Here is a 14,572-nt window from a genome sequence, read left to right as displayed (position 1 = left end):
GAAATGACGTAATGAAGAAAAATAGCAATAGAGCGAAAGTTTCAGCAAAATCACAACTTCTTAAGAATCATTCAGGGATATTCCTAAAATTTTACGTCATCTAGTATATCTTCATCAATGCCTACCTATAAATACCAGCTTCTGACATGGGAACATCATCACATAACTGACATAACAATTTGACACTAAAACAGAACGCTAGCATGATGATTAAAAAGAAAGAAAGATGAGAATAACTGGTTATGATTGGTTCGTCTTTGTCATTTAAATCTCAGAGATTTCAATGCATCTATTCTTCTATAAACTTTGGAGTAGGGAATGCGTACCAATAAAAGACAGAGAACATACATCAGAATTAGATTCAGTGGAAATCGAGTTCGTGCGTGCGTGTGTGTTTTTGATATGAACCGAAAATGAGATCCACGTCAAATCTTGCGGAGCCAAGATTGTCACAGACGAAACAAAATCGAGGTTGTCAAAAAAGTTGCTACACTCGATTTTTTTTTATTTACTACTCACCGTTGTTCACGTGTCATCTGGGAGCTTTCAAGGCCACCATAGATAAGTCACATCAGGAAGAACTTGGGTTAAACAATGCCACATAAATGGTTTGTCGATGTAATTCCGATATGAACAGACTCGTGCTATTATGTCGTCTGCCAGCAGGGCGTGAGTCAGAGGGGGTACCTCGATCGACATCTAGGGCGAGGGGGTTTGAAGGGCGTATTTCCTAGCCACGTCTGAGTGAAATCACTAAGTTTTAATCATGGCTCTGGTAGCTGTAGTAAAATTAGTTTTTTTTTCTTTTAATCCACCGAATTAAATGTAAATGTATCGTTCAAAGGATTTCGCTAATGCTTAGATATTGTCAGTCTTTTTAGCAAAGCGCCAGGGTCTTCAACAGAAAAAAAAAATAGGATTAAGGAACACACTAAACACAATACATCGTCACATTGCCGTAGAGACAAGAACTTAAGACGCAGTTTATATCAAGGTGACAAAAAGAGAAACAATATAGTGCATTTCTTTTGCAAGTTTACAAATTTTCATTATATTTTGTCTACAGTTTGCTCAACATGTAAACTGCGATGACTGTGGTTCCTGCTTATTTCCCCACACTAAATAAAGAAGCATATCAAGGTGGCAAAAAGAGAAACAATATAGTGCATTTCTTTTGCAAGTTTACAAATTTTCATTATATTTTGTCTACAGTTTGCTCAACATGTAAACTGCGATGACTGTGGTTCCTGCTTATTTCCCCAAACTAAATAAAGAAGCATTACCTCTTGCAGTATAAACCTGAAACAGCTGGATTTGTTCTTAATCATACAATCGTTACATTAATGTCAGAATGGTGGCAGATATATAACAGTTCATGAATGTATATATTCATTTGCAGAAAGACTATACTGTGGAGGAAAATGATGTGATATTTTCATAACGGTGGCGATGTTTGCCATTCTATGTCATTCTATTAGTCCAGAAGGCCAATCCCTCAATGGAGAGAAGACATGCTAGTAAGGGCATATGCAGGCTAGATTGCATTTTGATTCTATTTCGTGATTGAAAGAAAAAAGCAAAGACTGAAGTAGGAACTTTGCTTCACCCTTTGCCCGTAAGCGTGACAGAAAATTGCTTGATTTGCTTTTGTAGCACTACAGGATGTTAAAACTGAGTAAGACACCACCAAGAAGATGGACACCACGCTCAAATTATATCATTATTGACAACTTTCAAAGAAAAGGCGCAGCTTGCTCGAGCCCTGTCTTTTTTAATTAGCATTGTGTTCATTATAGCTGAAATTAACAATGCCCATCACATCAATGTTTATAAATGTCTTGGCTTTCTTTCTCTTTCATTGTTACATCTCTGCAGGAATCGGCACGCCTAAATGCAGAGGAGGAGAATCAACAACTTCATATAGAGCTGGAATACCTGAGGAGATGCCTTGCCAGCAGATAGTTGGAAATAAATGTGTCTGTTTGAGTATCTAGACAAAGTGGCTGCCTTTCTTTGTCACTAAGTGCTTGATAATAATTGACAATATGAGTGTTATATTTTCTAAGTTTCAAATGTTTTATAGGGCCATTGTTTTAACAAGGCCCTATGTGCGATGTGCCTTATTAAAATGTAGCTTACTTACATCGGGCCAGTTTTTTTTTTTTTTTGGTATAGTTTAGTAAGTATTTATGAATAATGAATATTTACCCGTTTTAGATGTTCGTGTCCATGGAAAAAATGATTTTCCATAATGGTTTTCACTAACACGTTACTTTTAGGCCAATGACGTTAAAGGCATGTCTTCCCTTCAGTGTGATTTTCATATTCCAGATTGCATTGTGGTAAAAAAAAATGAGGAAAATAGAAACTGGTATACAATGTTAGTTTGCTTGCACTATACCAGTGGACATAATGGGTGCCAAACATTCTGAGGTAAGATAGGGACAATGCTTAAAGCAGGAGAACCCGAAGAGAAAAGGGAAATTTACGAACATTGTTTAAGTCGAAATTTTATCACTCTCAGAGGAAGAAGCAGAATGGCAGTATAGTAGCAGTAATAGTAGTAGTGGTATAGTACTCGTGTAAGTGACAGATGCCTAATGATGTTTTCAGTGATAGCCGTGATTAGTGAAACAAAAGAGTCAAACTGTTTTAAGGGTGCGGTTAATATTTGTGTTTCATCGGTCCCATTACAATTATAGGTGATTTACCTACCTACCCATCCCCCCCCCCAAAAAAAAAGAAAGAAAGAAAGAAAGAAAGAAAGAAAGAAAGAAAGCAAGCAAGAGAGGTTTGGTGAATTGTCAAAATTGTAACAGAGCTTTCATTTGCATGTAAAGTCTTATAATGTCTACTTATTGCTGCAAACCATCATACTGACTTGTGAATCTCTATTCTTTTCCAATGAACGGCCAAATCTTTGGCAACATTTTTTTTTTTTTGACTCTTTCTTGTTCGTCTTTGCCAGCTTATCTAGGAGATTCTTCTTTTTGAAAGGAGAAAAGAGCTCATTCGTTACACGCCTCTTGCGCCACCCTTTTTCTTTCTGCTGAGTTAAAGAAAAAAAAAATAGTATGAGTTTGCACAAAATCTTAACAAGACATCTGTCACTTCTCTCAAATGTCTCTCTGTCAAGATACGATCAGATCCTGCGAATTAAGATACGAAAATAGGGAAATTAGCCGAGAAACCACGCGCGTCGGGGAGGATTTACGAGGTGTTGCAGACAGAGAAGGGTTAAATGGATAGAAGATGAGGGGTGGTGAGGGTGATGGGGAGGGTAGTGAGTGTGAACACAAGAGGTTTGTTTGCTTGTTCTGTTGTAGAAATCACGCGTGTGAATCCCTTAAAAGGTAGTCGGCGTTGACATTCCTGTACCAGACCTAAAGTGTTGCCAGCGATTAAAAGAAAGATAAATGAAGGGAAACGGTTCTGTATGACTCAGACGATGTTGCTCAACAACACTTCATTAAAAGATCAAACTGTATCTTCATGTAATTCCAAATGTTGCTGTTAAATTTGCCCCAACACCAATCGAATCAAATAAAGTATATTTTTGTAACCATAAGTATCTCGTAATAATGTATTCAAAAAATGTATGTCGTATTGCATTTCACGCGTAAACTCTGCCTTTAATCCAGAGTCCAAGGTTTCCAAGATTTCAGAAAACATGCCTTGCTGGTAAGATCGTGTGGGGAGGCAAGCTCAGACTTCGACGTTCCGTGTACCGCGTAGGATGAATCATTTCACGCAGACTTGCATGTGTCTTCCGCGAAGCCCCTAGCTGAGCCAGGGTGGACTTTTATGCCAAATAATTCTTAAGAATAAGACATTTTTTTTTTTCATCTTCTTGCAGTCGTGTGTTAGCTGTCTTATCATCTATTTCGGGATGAAACCACTAGGAAAGGGATTTGTTGCAGCTGCTAAATCCTCGTTTTAATCGAGTCTGCTCTATGGACCAACTAAAAATCACGCTTTCTCACATTTGTTTAGTCTGGTTTGTTGTTGTTTCGTTTTAATAAGATCAACATGTCAGGATGTTTAATCCTTTAAAAATAGAAAAGGCAGCTCAGGAAGTCAAGATTCGTTGCCGTGTTTATGTTTTGTTTTTTTTTGTAAATTCATTTATTCAAGATATTGAAGGTTTCATCACGTACGAATGTACATTTGCTAAATCGATTATGTTTCAGAGTCGCTGGCTATTACATTAACTTGCATAGCAAGCAACGGAGAAAGAAATGTATTATATAATGTATTTTATCAATAATGTTTCTTTGTTTGTATTCTAGCCTGGTGAATCATGTCTTAAGCAATAAAAATTCTCACCTTCCGGACTGATGAATATTAAATCCTGCTACTTCCTTTTATACTAAGCCAGCTGATCCAGGTGATCTTTAATCGACAACCACACGGGGAATATCGATCGTAATTGCAGACATGAACGCGATCTGTAGTGTTTGTCTTTGTGTTAATATGTTTGTTTGTTTGTTATTTATCATCTCCTGTTGTGTGGCTACCGACAACCAAGAGAAACTGTCGACGCTTCACGGCAGTGTGCGTTTTACTCATATCCTCTGGTAACACACCGGGGGAACTTTTGACAGTGACATAAAATGAGAAGGACGCGTTTACAAGCCGATAATGGGTAACATTTGGAGACCTTTAGTTCGTCAGAACAGAGGTGTATCGCTGGTCGATAAAGCTGACCTATTAAAGGAACATGATGGGGCAAACCGAAGCACGTGGGGACTGCTCAATCTCACCAATTTACATAGGCCTATGCAGATTTTTATCCACCCTTTTTAAGAGGACATCCCTCAACTTCGTTCTGTCATCACTTTTAACTGTATGAATAAATAAACTCAAGGCTAAATGAATACGATTTTTTAGTGATTATAATATAGGTTTGCATTGATCCACCAAGCGATGATTTGCAGTGAGTTGATGTCATCAGAGTGTGAAACAATCTTACACACCTCACAGGAAAAGAGTTTTGTCAATGTCAGACATCTTACATCCGTATTCCCTTCGAGTTTGTGGCAATATTGACATAACGGTTTGATGGTCTAAATGGTGCTAAAGTTTCTACGAGCTAATAATTCTTTTTGTATAGTCTATTTTATGTCATTGATTGAAGAACCAATGGGACTGACTGTGAAAAAGATTTACATTATTGTGCAGAAGATACCATCTCGAGAGAGCATTGATAACACATCGAAAACACAGCAACCTGTACTGTTTAATCGGATCGAAGTAGGTCAGAACATTTAAAACGGCATCCAGTGACTCTGTGCAAAGAAACTATTGACAATACTCATCTACTGGAGATAGCGTATGTACTCACATGATATTACGTAATAGAGCTGTATATTGAGATCAAACATATTGGGGCATTTATAACTAATTCCATGAAAAATAAACATTCTATGCAGACAAATGAAAACAATATGCTTTGTGTCTCAGATAATATTATATACTACTGCATCCAGGTAGTTTTCAAAGTATGTATTCTTAAAATAGAAACTGAACTAGCATTATACATAAAGATATAATATTGTATGTATATAGGACGTTATGTAATTATTTTGAATTATATAGCATGTATATCATTTTGAGATATAACAATTTTGTATGTGTATAAAAGTGTAGATACGTTTTCTTCCAGTTCCCTGCCATATATTTGTTTATCATGAATCTTGATGGTATGTTGTACATACAAAGCAATGTAAATGATCTAAATATATTTCTTGTATAATAAATTGACTCATCCCAAGACATATCAAGTTTGCGTGACGTCATTATCAACGTGACCGTTCCATTTCATTTTCAAGTGTAAATGTCGGTATAAAGTGACATTCTGAATATCAGTCATATCAAAGTCATATCAAACTCTGCACGTCAGAGTCCAAAGATGATCTTCTAAACACTCGTGATTACCGTGGAAACAAGTCTGAGTTTAATCCGGTCTTAGTTCACTGAGGAATTCAACGTAACAACAGACAAAAGGGAAACATAAGTTAAAGATCTCGCTTCAAATCAGTCAATTATGTCTTATGCGTTTTTCCGGCGTTATTTCCCATTTTGTAATACATTATGAGGGTGAAAACGAAGTCTTGCCAAAATCTTGCCAGGGTAACTCTTGAAGTAACTGCTACGCAAACAACCAATCAGCTTTTCAGATTTTAGCTTGCTGCCATGGAAACCTCTATTGTTTTGAGTTACTTACATTATTATCTCTCTGCAAGGAGGACCCTCGGCTATTCATATTCCCTTTGGACCATCTGTATATACTGCGAGCCCACCTCGTAGAAGACATAACACATTGTAATTCCAACTTCGGGTAATTAAAACTACCATAGCAACAGCCAATAAGCTACAAGCACTTTAAGCCGTCACCGCGGTAGTTGTATTAACACTAAGTTACACTCGTTGGGACTTGAAAAGGTGCCCTGTCGCACATGACTCACATAATATGAAAGTCACCGCACCGTAACTGCCTCCCCCTTTCCTTTCTTTAATTTCTCCTCCCAGTTATAATGGCACATCTCGTGTTATTGAGAAACATGGGCTGTTAAACGAGAAACAGGCGGACAAGCTGAGTCAGAACGAGTGAGAAAAGTGTTCGGCGCAAGAAATTGGCGGGGGGGGGGGAGGGGGTTCGAGACCAAACAAGGGACAAAGATTGTGAGCAATGCATGAAAATAACTCATTATGCAACCACAGTTATTAGATGAATAATGACGTAACCATGACCGAGTAAGAGGCTTGACAAAAAGGCCAAGGGACTGTATATAGGCCTTACCAGACGAGACGAGAGTTGAAGCAAGGGGCAGTGACATTATAAAGCTATGTACAAAATTTACCTGGTTTCGACATGGCTGATGAGGAGGGTTGAAGTTTGCCAGTCTTGACAGTTTGTTGCGTTCAGGAGTCATTTTATATTAATGTGTCCCGCCCTTCATGGCTCATATTTCTCGTCCTCTTCCACTCTTGCCATATCATCTTTTCTTTTCTTCTTCTTTTTTCGTATCCTCAAATTAAGCTCCTGCATGGAAAGAGCTGCCATAAATGATGATCGGATTAGGTTAATACAGCCCGTATAAAACATTATGTTCTACACTTATCAGTAACCCTAACCATAACCATAATGTATAGACTGCCTACATGTATATCAGTTATAATGGGACAATGGGAAACCATAAAAATCTATTATACATTTGCACACCCCCTACACACACACATATGAATAAATAATTAAATAAATATATATATATATATATATATATAAATATATGTATATATATATATATATATATATATATATATATATATATATATATATATACATATATATATGTGTGTGTGTGTGTGTGTGTAAATAAATAAACATAATTATATATCTACACACACACAATTTATATGTGTACATATATATATATATATATATTCTGTTGGCTTATTGTATATCAGAGGTTTTCATTTTGCTACAAGCGATGGGGAATTCGCTCTGATTGTGTGATTTAATTTTAGCAACGCGTAGCGAGGCGTCGACGTATGGTGTACAGCAGCTGTTTGGCCCGAAGATATCTTACTAACTCATTGGCGCACCTCTCACTCCCAAACGACCGGTATAACTGGCGGTCTGGACACTGACCAGGGACTGACCAAGAGAGAGGGCCCCATCGTTTGACACGATTGCCAACAGCGCTGGTGGCCAAAATTAGGGGGTGGAAAGGGAGACACACACACACACACATACACACACACACAGACGAACCCCTGAGGACTAGATCTATTCATAGACTTGACGCAAAATGTATGAACCGAATTACTATGCACTTTATTGTTTGGCCAGTTTCCAGCGTAAAATTACGCCGGTCATACTCATCACTTAAGAGTAAGAAGTTGGTCGATACGTTGTGAGGGTGAAATATTTTCGATTTCAGACATGATGTAATCATGTCCCAGTGTTACGTTATTATTCTCAACTTTGGTTGGTTTTGAAAGGCATTACGAATGAATGAATGCATAGATGTAATCTTTCATTTGCATGAAATGGGAGAACAATAACAGTTGTTTTGGAAAGACAACCCCCCCCCCCCTCCAAAAAAAAAAAAAAAATGCCTATAAACCTAGCTTGTATATTCACAATCGACTGGGCTTTTAAGGTAAGATATTGATGAATACAATCATTCAGTCGGAAGATATCGTATGAATACGAATTTAAGCATTTTAAATCTGTCGTGTGTGCTTATCTCTCACCCTTTTTCTACAAGCACTAGGAGGACAATTTATACAGAGATTCTCTTCACGAAGCTCCACTACACAATACTTACAATCGCTGGTTATTGCAATAGTTACCATGGCAACAGCAAGGTATCGTCTAATCGGCTGTAAGCATTATAGTTATTGATATGGTTAAAAGTTGTAAATGACCGACGAAATGATGTAGGTCGCTAGATAGTTACATTGTGTGTATGTGTGAGTGCTGTCACTGAATAAAAATACGTACACATGGGTGATCCTCACATTCGCCATTTGGTTTTACTTCTGTTTAGTTTGAGATACCCTTTAAGTGGCGCAAACTCATATTCATGCCTAAAGAAAAGAAGACACACAAATATAAAGATTTACGTAAACCCCATTAAGCGATTTCTCCGCCATAAAAAAACGAATTAACTGGCAGAGCAAGTACTTAAAGTGAACATTTGCCTTTCAGAGCTCAACAAACTGATCGTTGCTGTGGCGGCGAAAAACTTTGCTACAGCTACATAAACGCATGCCTCGTTTGTGTGATTAAAGCTACAGTGACTTTAATCAACACTTTTTACGATGAATTCCTGACTGATGTAAATGTATGTCGAAAATAAGATATATTCTAAGCATTTAATATAATGGATCATAAAACAAATACAATTTCATGGGTTGGATTCTTGCACAGACAACCATTACTACTCCTGTTATATGGATAATCAAGCCCATTATTAAGCATGTGTGTGTAATTTACTTAAAAAAAAACAATGAGAAACGTTTCCGTCATTTCCGTCTTATTACTTGTATAGAGTGTTTTTTTTTTTCATCTGATTTGTTTGTATAGTTCCTTTGTTTTGTCTTTTGCCGTTCGAATATACATAGTCCGTCCACTGCTAACTTTACTGTTGAAAATGAAAGAAAGAAAAAGAAAGAAGGAGAGGGGGAGGAGAGAAGGAGATGTAGGCATCTACAGATTAAGGGATCTTGAAGGTGAACGCAATATCATGCAAGTGTCTCCCGCAGGCAAAATAGATTCTCACGCGCCCGAGTACCCTCTGCTTAAAATTGATTCACCACTTCGAAGAATTCGACGAGAAATAAACATGTCGCAGGTTATTATACGACCTCGGTTATAAGTGTGATATCCGCAATAGCTGAAAGATATCATGCTCTGGAAAAACATACAACCATGGAGCTACATAGCTCCATGATACAAGTGAATGCATTTTGATGACGAACAACTTATTGGATGGACCGCGTGGGTCATTTCCATTTCGCGCCATCAAAGTTTGACTCTGACTCTTTGGCTCAGAGCATGTCTCTGCTTGCTCGTCTTTAAAAAAAAGAAAAACATCCTTCTTAATCATTAATTTGCGTGTCTGTCTATCCTTACACCGTATTGTTACATCTATCTACATAATCATGGTCCCCTACCTATAGGGTAGGAGTGTGTGTGTGTGTGTGTGTGTGCGTGTGCGTGTGTGAAAAACGAAGTTGGGATAAGTGTAAGATTTCGTCGAAAGTTTTCTCAGTTGTACTCTTGTGTCACAATACATGTCTATTATTTTTGGAAGTCTTGCCAGCACACCTTGGTTTTATAACTTATCGGTATACAAGTATGTACATAAGGGATGCGTTATCGTGATGGTGGTCCGGACACGTAGTGTTCATCTCCATATACAATATGTTTTATTGTTGTTTTTGTAGCTCGAAAATATGTTGATCGTTATCATAGAGATTGGAAGTCGATGTTTTGCTGAGAAGCTTGTAAACATGGGAATAGCTCAAGACAAGTTCAGCATAATTCATCTTTGCTGATATACAGGAAACTTGTTTTATCCAGGTTTTGATGACTCTCTAGCATGCGTCGAAACTTTTCCAGGGTCTTGCAACAGACGACAAAGCCCAGAACCATATATGATAGTGCATTGTATTATTTAGGCCTATGTGTGTGGGTGTGTGTACGGAAATGCAATACCCCCTTTATGTTGCCCCATTGCATGACGAAAACGTGATGGGTCATCTCAGTTTTATATTCCCCTCCCTATATGTCGACATGGAAAGGGGTAGAACGTTTTTGCGGTACCACGAGATCCATCAAAACCCGACTTTAAAACAAGCAGCCTCTGCTGCATCGCGTACCCCCTCTGACCGGGCAGGTGACAATTACCAACGAGACAGGTGCGGGCGATCCACGCACGTCCGCTCCGCTCGATGACTCAGTCCCGAGTTGGAAGTTTGAATCACATGTGGGTCTTAGGAGAGCCTATAGTCCGAGGAAATCTCGGTATCTTGGGCCCCGCCGTCAAATGACTTCCCACAAAGGCGAGAGGATAATCGAAACGGGCTGGCAGCGTCGAGCTTAACGAAGCCAGCTAGGAAATGCGGCTCAAGTCATGTTCTTGAAAGAAGCCGCGAAGTTTAAGACGGGTGCAGAGCTATACAGACAGCGGGAATTATAGTGTGAAGCTAATTGTGAACCATAAAAACCGCTGACGTGTCAGCGATATCCGGGATGGATTGTTACTTATTAGTCTTGAAAAAATAATAATAACAATAATGCGATAATGCCGAAAAGAACCTGGGAACTGGTTATCCTTACAGATTACACAATATCATTTAAATTATCAAGTATTTTATTTTGGGTAATTCATGCAGATAGGGCCATGATTTACCATGAATCCACATCATATTTGACCCCAGAGGTAGATTCTTCATCTCCGCACTCGATGTTTATGTCCATGGCTCTATAGGACGAGAGGCATTAATCTTTATTTTTAGGGATATTTCAGCTGTCACAACGCCTCAGATATAGATGATATCTCTGATATCTGATGGTGCTTATCCGAAAGGATGACACGACCAAAAAAAAAAAAAAAAAAATCTCCCTCAATCCCACTTAGTATAATTTGTCCATTCAACTTCAGATAGGTCTCTTTAAACAAGGTGTGTTTGTCACTCAATGTATCATTTGCTACAGGAAAAAACCCCTTTGAAACAATTCATAGAAAATATGCTAATGATATTCAATCATAGTGTGTTGTGACTTTTTCCCTGGACAATGCTTGCCAATATTAATAGATGTTCCTCGTTCAATCTGAATTTAATCAGCAGATTTAAATTAAGACCTGACCATAAGTGTTCTATTTTAGAGATGTCCAGAAGTAAGATTACACAATGAGCACTATTGGGACAAAATACAACAGCATGGAATAGAACAAAGCTATAAAAAGAAATTGAGATGTTATCGAAAGATGTTTATTTCTTTTTACTTCATTCCTTGGCTGGTGTTAAAAGGTATCAATGATGTATATCGTCGGCAATCTAATGACTATGACCAATAAATTAATAATGTCAAAAGAACAACGAAATAAATTTTGTTAAAGTCACTGGGTCGCGGGCTTGGCTCAAGTGCACTTTGGCAGATCCATGGACAGTCTGCAGTCGAACATTCCTGCGACGTGCGACGCTTGATACAACACAGAGTGTGATGATATAACATAATTATCTTAAGACCGGTTCTAGAATGTAGCCAATAGCAGGTGCGTATCAAAGTCACATGATAGTGGAAGGATTTCAAGCAGCAAGCACTGGCGTTTGGTAACCACAGCTATCTAGCCCAGGTCAGTGCAGGGTTTATGTCTGAAGAAAATATCGTTGACGTATGTGATCGTTTGCTCGTGAAGCTCAGCACAGTGTAGGCCTATATACGCGTACGGCAGACTATCGATTCAGACCGCAAACATGTATAGTACACTTACTCTAAAGATTCAGACTCACAGACATGTGGAACGTTAATATACAAATGATGCAAAGGTGCGAGGGCACTGGTGAAGATGCAGCGCACTCTAAGGGTACTTACAATGGTGCATGTCGCACGACATAGTGAATAGACAACACCCAGCGATTACCGGCCGTGTTTGTACTATTATATTGAATTTGGATGCATCCATAGATGCTCAATATTGGGATGACAGTTTCGTGGATAATGATGTTTCGTGGATTTTTGCAGTTCATTCAATAAACTATAGTTGTAAATGCGGTGAAAATTTTTCGTCCTTGGGGTCTGGAGGCAGCCAAATGCTCAGTATTGATTTGTGACTAGGCTTTCAGACCAGTTCATTTGTCATAAATGATTGATTTCAAGATTTATCCTTTGAAACGCTGTTTTGAGACAAATTTTCATGGTGAGAAAATTGTTTTTACACTCAAATAAAAACTCTTATAAAAACAAATAATGCACAGTGTAATGTTCGTGACGTTGGGGCAATGCGGCGCACTCGTCGTCGCCTCGGTGCGTTGTGGCATCTTAGAGTGTGCCACACCGTACCAGCGCACTCACCACTTGTGCATTGTGATTTTGTTTACTAGTAGCACTCTGCGAGTTACATCACTATGATCTATGCACGAGCTGCATGCGCCGGACGTATATGCCAGTCTCCAGGTACTTATAGAAATGGACCTAAGTTTATGTAACGCGTAGTACATTTCATCAGCTTAGCTTATACGTTCGATAAAATGAAATCCACCGGAATCACATTTGGCAAGAACCAACCAATGATATCATATAACTATAGAGTATATGAACAAAAGGGACTCTAAGGGAGGTCTCTTTTCCACATTCCATACCTACAACTACATCGTCAAGAAAGTTTTTGAGATCGTCCGACCCTTGTGTTGACATTTCAGGAGTTCTTTGACGTTCCGTCGGAACCGTGGATCGGTTAGGGCATATAGCACGGGATTGATGGCAGAATTGGCCCATAAAATGTTCTCCGCCACGTCCCACGCCAGTTGATCAACACAACCGTTGCTACAGAACGCATTTACAATAGAGAGCAGCTCGTAGGGTAGAAGACAGGCGCCAAACACTGCAACCAACAAGGCAAGCCTGGAGGCTAGCTTGATGCTGGATCGAAGTCGGGCTCCGGACTGTGCTGTTCCCAAGTTAGTGTCGTCACGACCAGTGCAGACCGTAGTCTGAGAGATTGTGAAGACCTTAGGTTGCTGGTCGTTTGTCGCTTCGCCTTTGGTAGAAGCACATACAGTCCTTGAATTGCAATCTTCTTTGTGACCCTCAGCGCCTACTGTACAAGAAGGTTCGTGGTTTGCTTGACGACTTTGAGAAGAGTGTGTGATTTTGTATCTGTTAAAAAGCGCCATCTGCTTTCTAATATTGGCAAAGATGAGAACGTTTAGCACAACCACGCCCGCGTACGGAATCAAACACATTAGAGCGCTGGTAGACACTGTTGCAGAGGGATCGTCCAAATATGGTAGAAAACAGTCCCGCGAATAGTCTACGTCGCTTTCCGAAACTCCAAATATGGGCCATCCAAACACGACGAGGCACCAAAATGAGGCAATCCCAGTCCAGATGAGACCTATCGCAAGTCTCACTCGCCTCCTTGACATGAAGACGCGATACTTGATGTGCTTTGTGACCAGCCAGTATCGATCAAGGCTGATGAATACGATCATGGCACCGGAGAAATTGACAAGGACGTAATCCCCCATGCAGAAAAGTTTGCAGACAACCTCACCAAACAACCATTGACCACTCACGATCCTTGACAGGTTGATCGTAAGGGAAAATACCCCAACCAGAAGGTCCGCGATGGCAAGGTTGAAAATGATGACGTTTGCGCCTCGCTTTTGGAGTTCCTTGTCGCGATAGTACGACAACAGAACAAGTAGATTTCCAGCGATGATGATTACAATAAAGATACCATAGCCAATGGTTGTAGGCCTGACAGTATTTGACAGGTTGCTATCTTCAGTAGATGTATTGACCGTCGTCCCTAGCGTGTCGGAGAACGCTGAACTTCCTTCCATTACATTCTGTTTGAATGATAAAGGGACATTTTTTAAAGGTAATGATGGGTTGATTACTATACGGAAACAAAAGTCATTTCACTTCCTGAATTTACTCTTGCTTTTCCGCAAAGATCGTATAGGACAGAGCCTGTTCAACGATCAAGGTTGAGTTATTTTCTGCTACGCTTCTTTAAATAAACATGTGTGTATCCTGCGCTACTATTTTTTTTTTTTTTAGACAGTTAGCAGTTTACGTTTATTTTGGAAATGGTTTCTTATCCTTTAGCCAGTAATCAGCAACTCCGTCTTGAATCGAACAGGCCATATTTTTGACAGCTTTGTGTAGAATGTTTCCGCTTTGCCTTTTGGGGGCGGGGGTGGGGGTGGGTAGGGAGTAATTGTGAGGAATCATAGCGCCAGTAAAGGCTTAATTAATCTGTAATGGGGATGAAGACGTTCAGATGGTGTAATTTAGATTTATTTATAAGTCTCCTTTCCTCGT

The 14,572-nt window shown here is 39.2% G+C and overlaps 2 protein-coding genes across 3 annotated transcripts in view; one reads left to right on the top strand and one right to left on the bottom strand.

Annotated features, from left to right (window-relative positions):
• Positions 1-2,021, top strand: part of LOC140229353 (uncharacterized) — a 33,022-nt gene extending 31,001 nt beyond the window's left edge. For both annotated transcript variants that reach the window (XM_072309639.1, XM_072309638.1), the window contains one exon: positions 1,876-2,021. In XM_072309639.1, the coding sequence (XP_072165740.1) occupies positions 1,876-1,962 (87 nt within the window). In that variant the 3' untranslated portion in view covers positions 1,963-2,021. The remainder of the gene's footprint in view (positions 1-1,875) is intronic.
• Positions 2,022-12,888: 10,867 nt separating this feature from the next.
• On the bottom strand, positions 12,889-14,088 carry LOC140228895 (histamine H3 receptor-like). Its single transcript, XM_072309165.1, has one exon. It carries the CDS (start codon positions 14,086-14,088, stop codon positions 12,889-12,891), a length of 1,200 nt encoding a protein of 399 aa, XP_072165266.1.
• Positions 14,089-14,572: the final 484 nt, after the last annotated feature.

This window comes from Diadema setosum, chromosome 5 (assembly GCF_964275005.1).
Source record: "Diadema setosum chromosome 5, eeDiaSeto1, whole genome shotgun sequence".
NCBI classification, from domain to species: Eukaryota; Metazoa; Echinodermata; class Echinoidea; order Diadematoida; family Diadematidae; genus Diadema; species Diadema setosum.
This window is presented reverse-complemented; position numbering and strand designations above follow the sequence as displayed.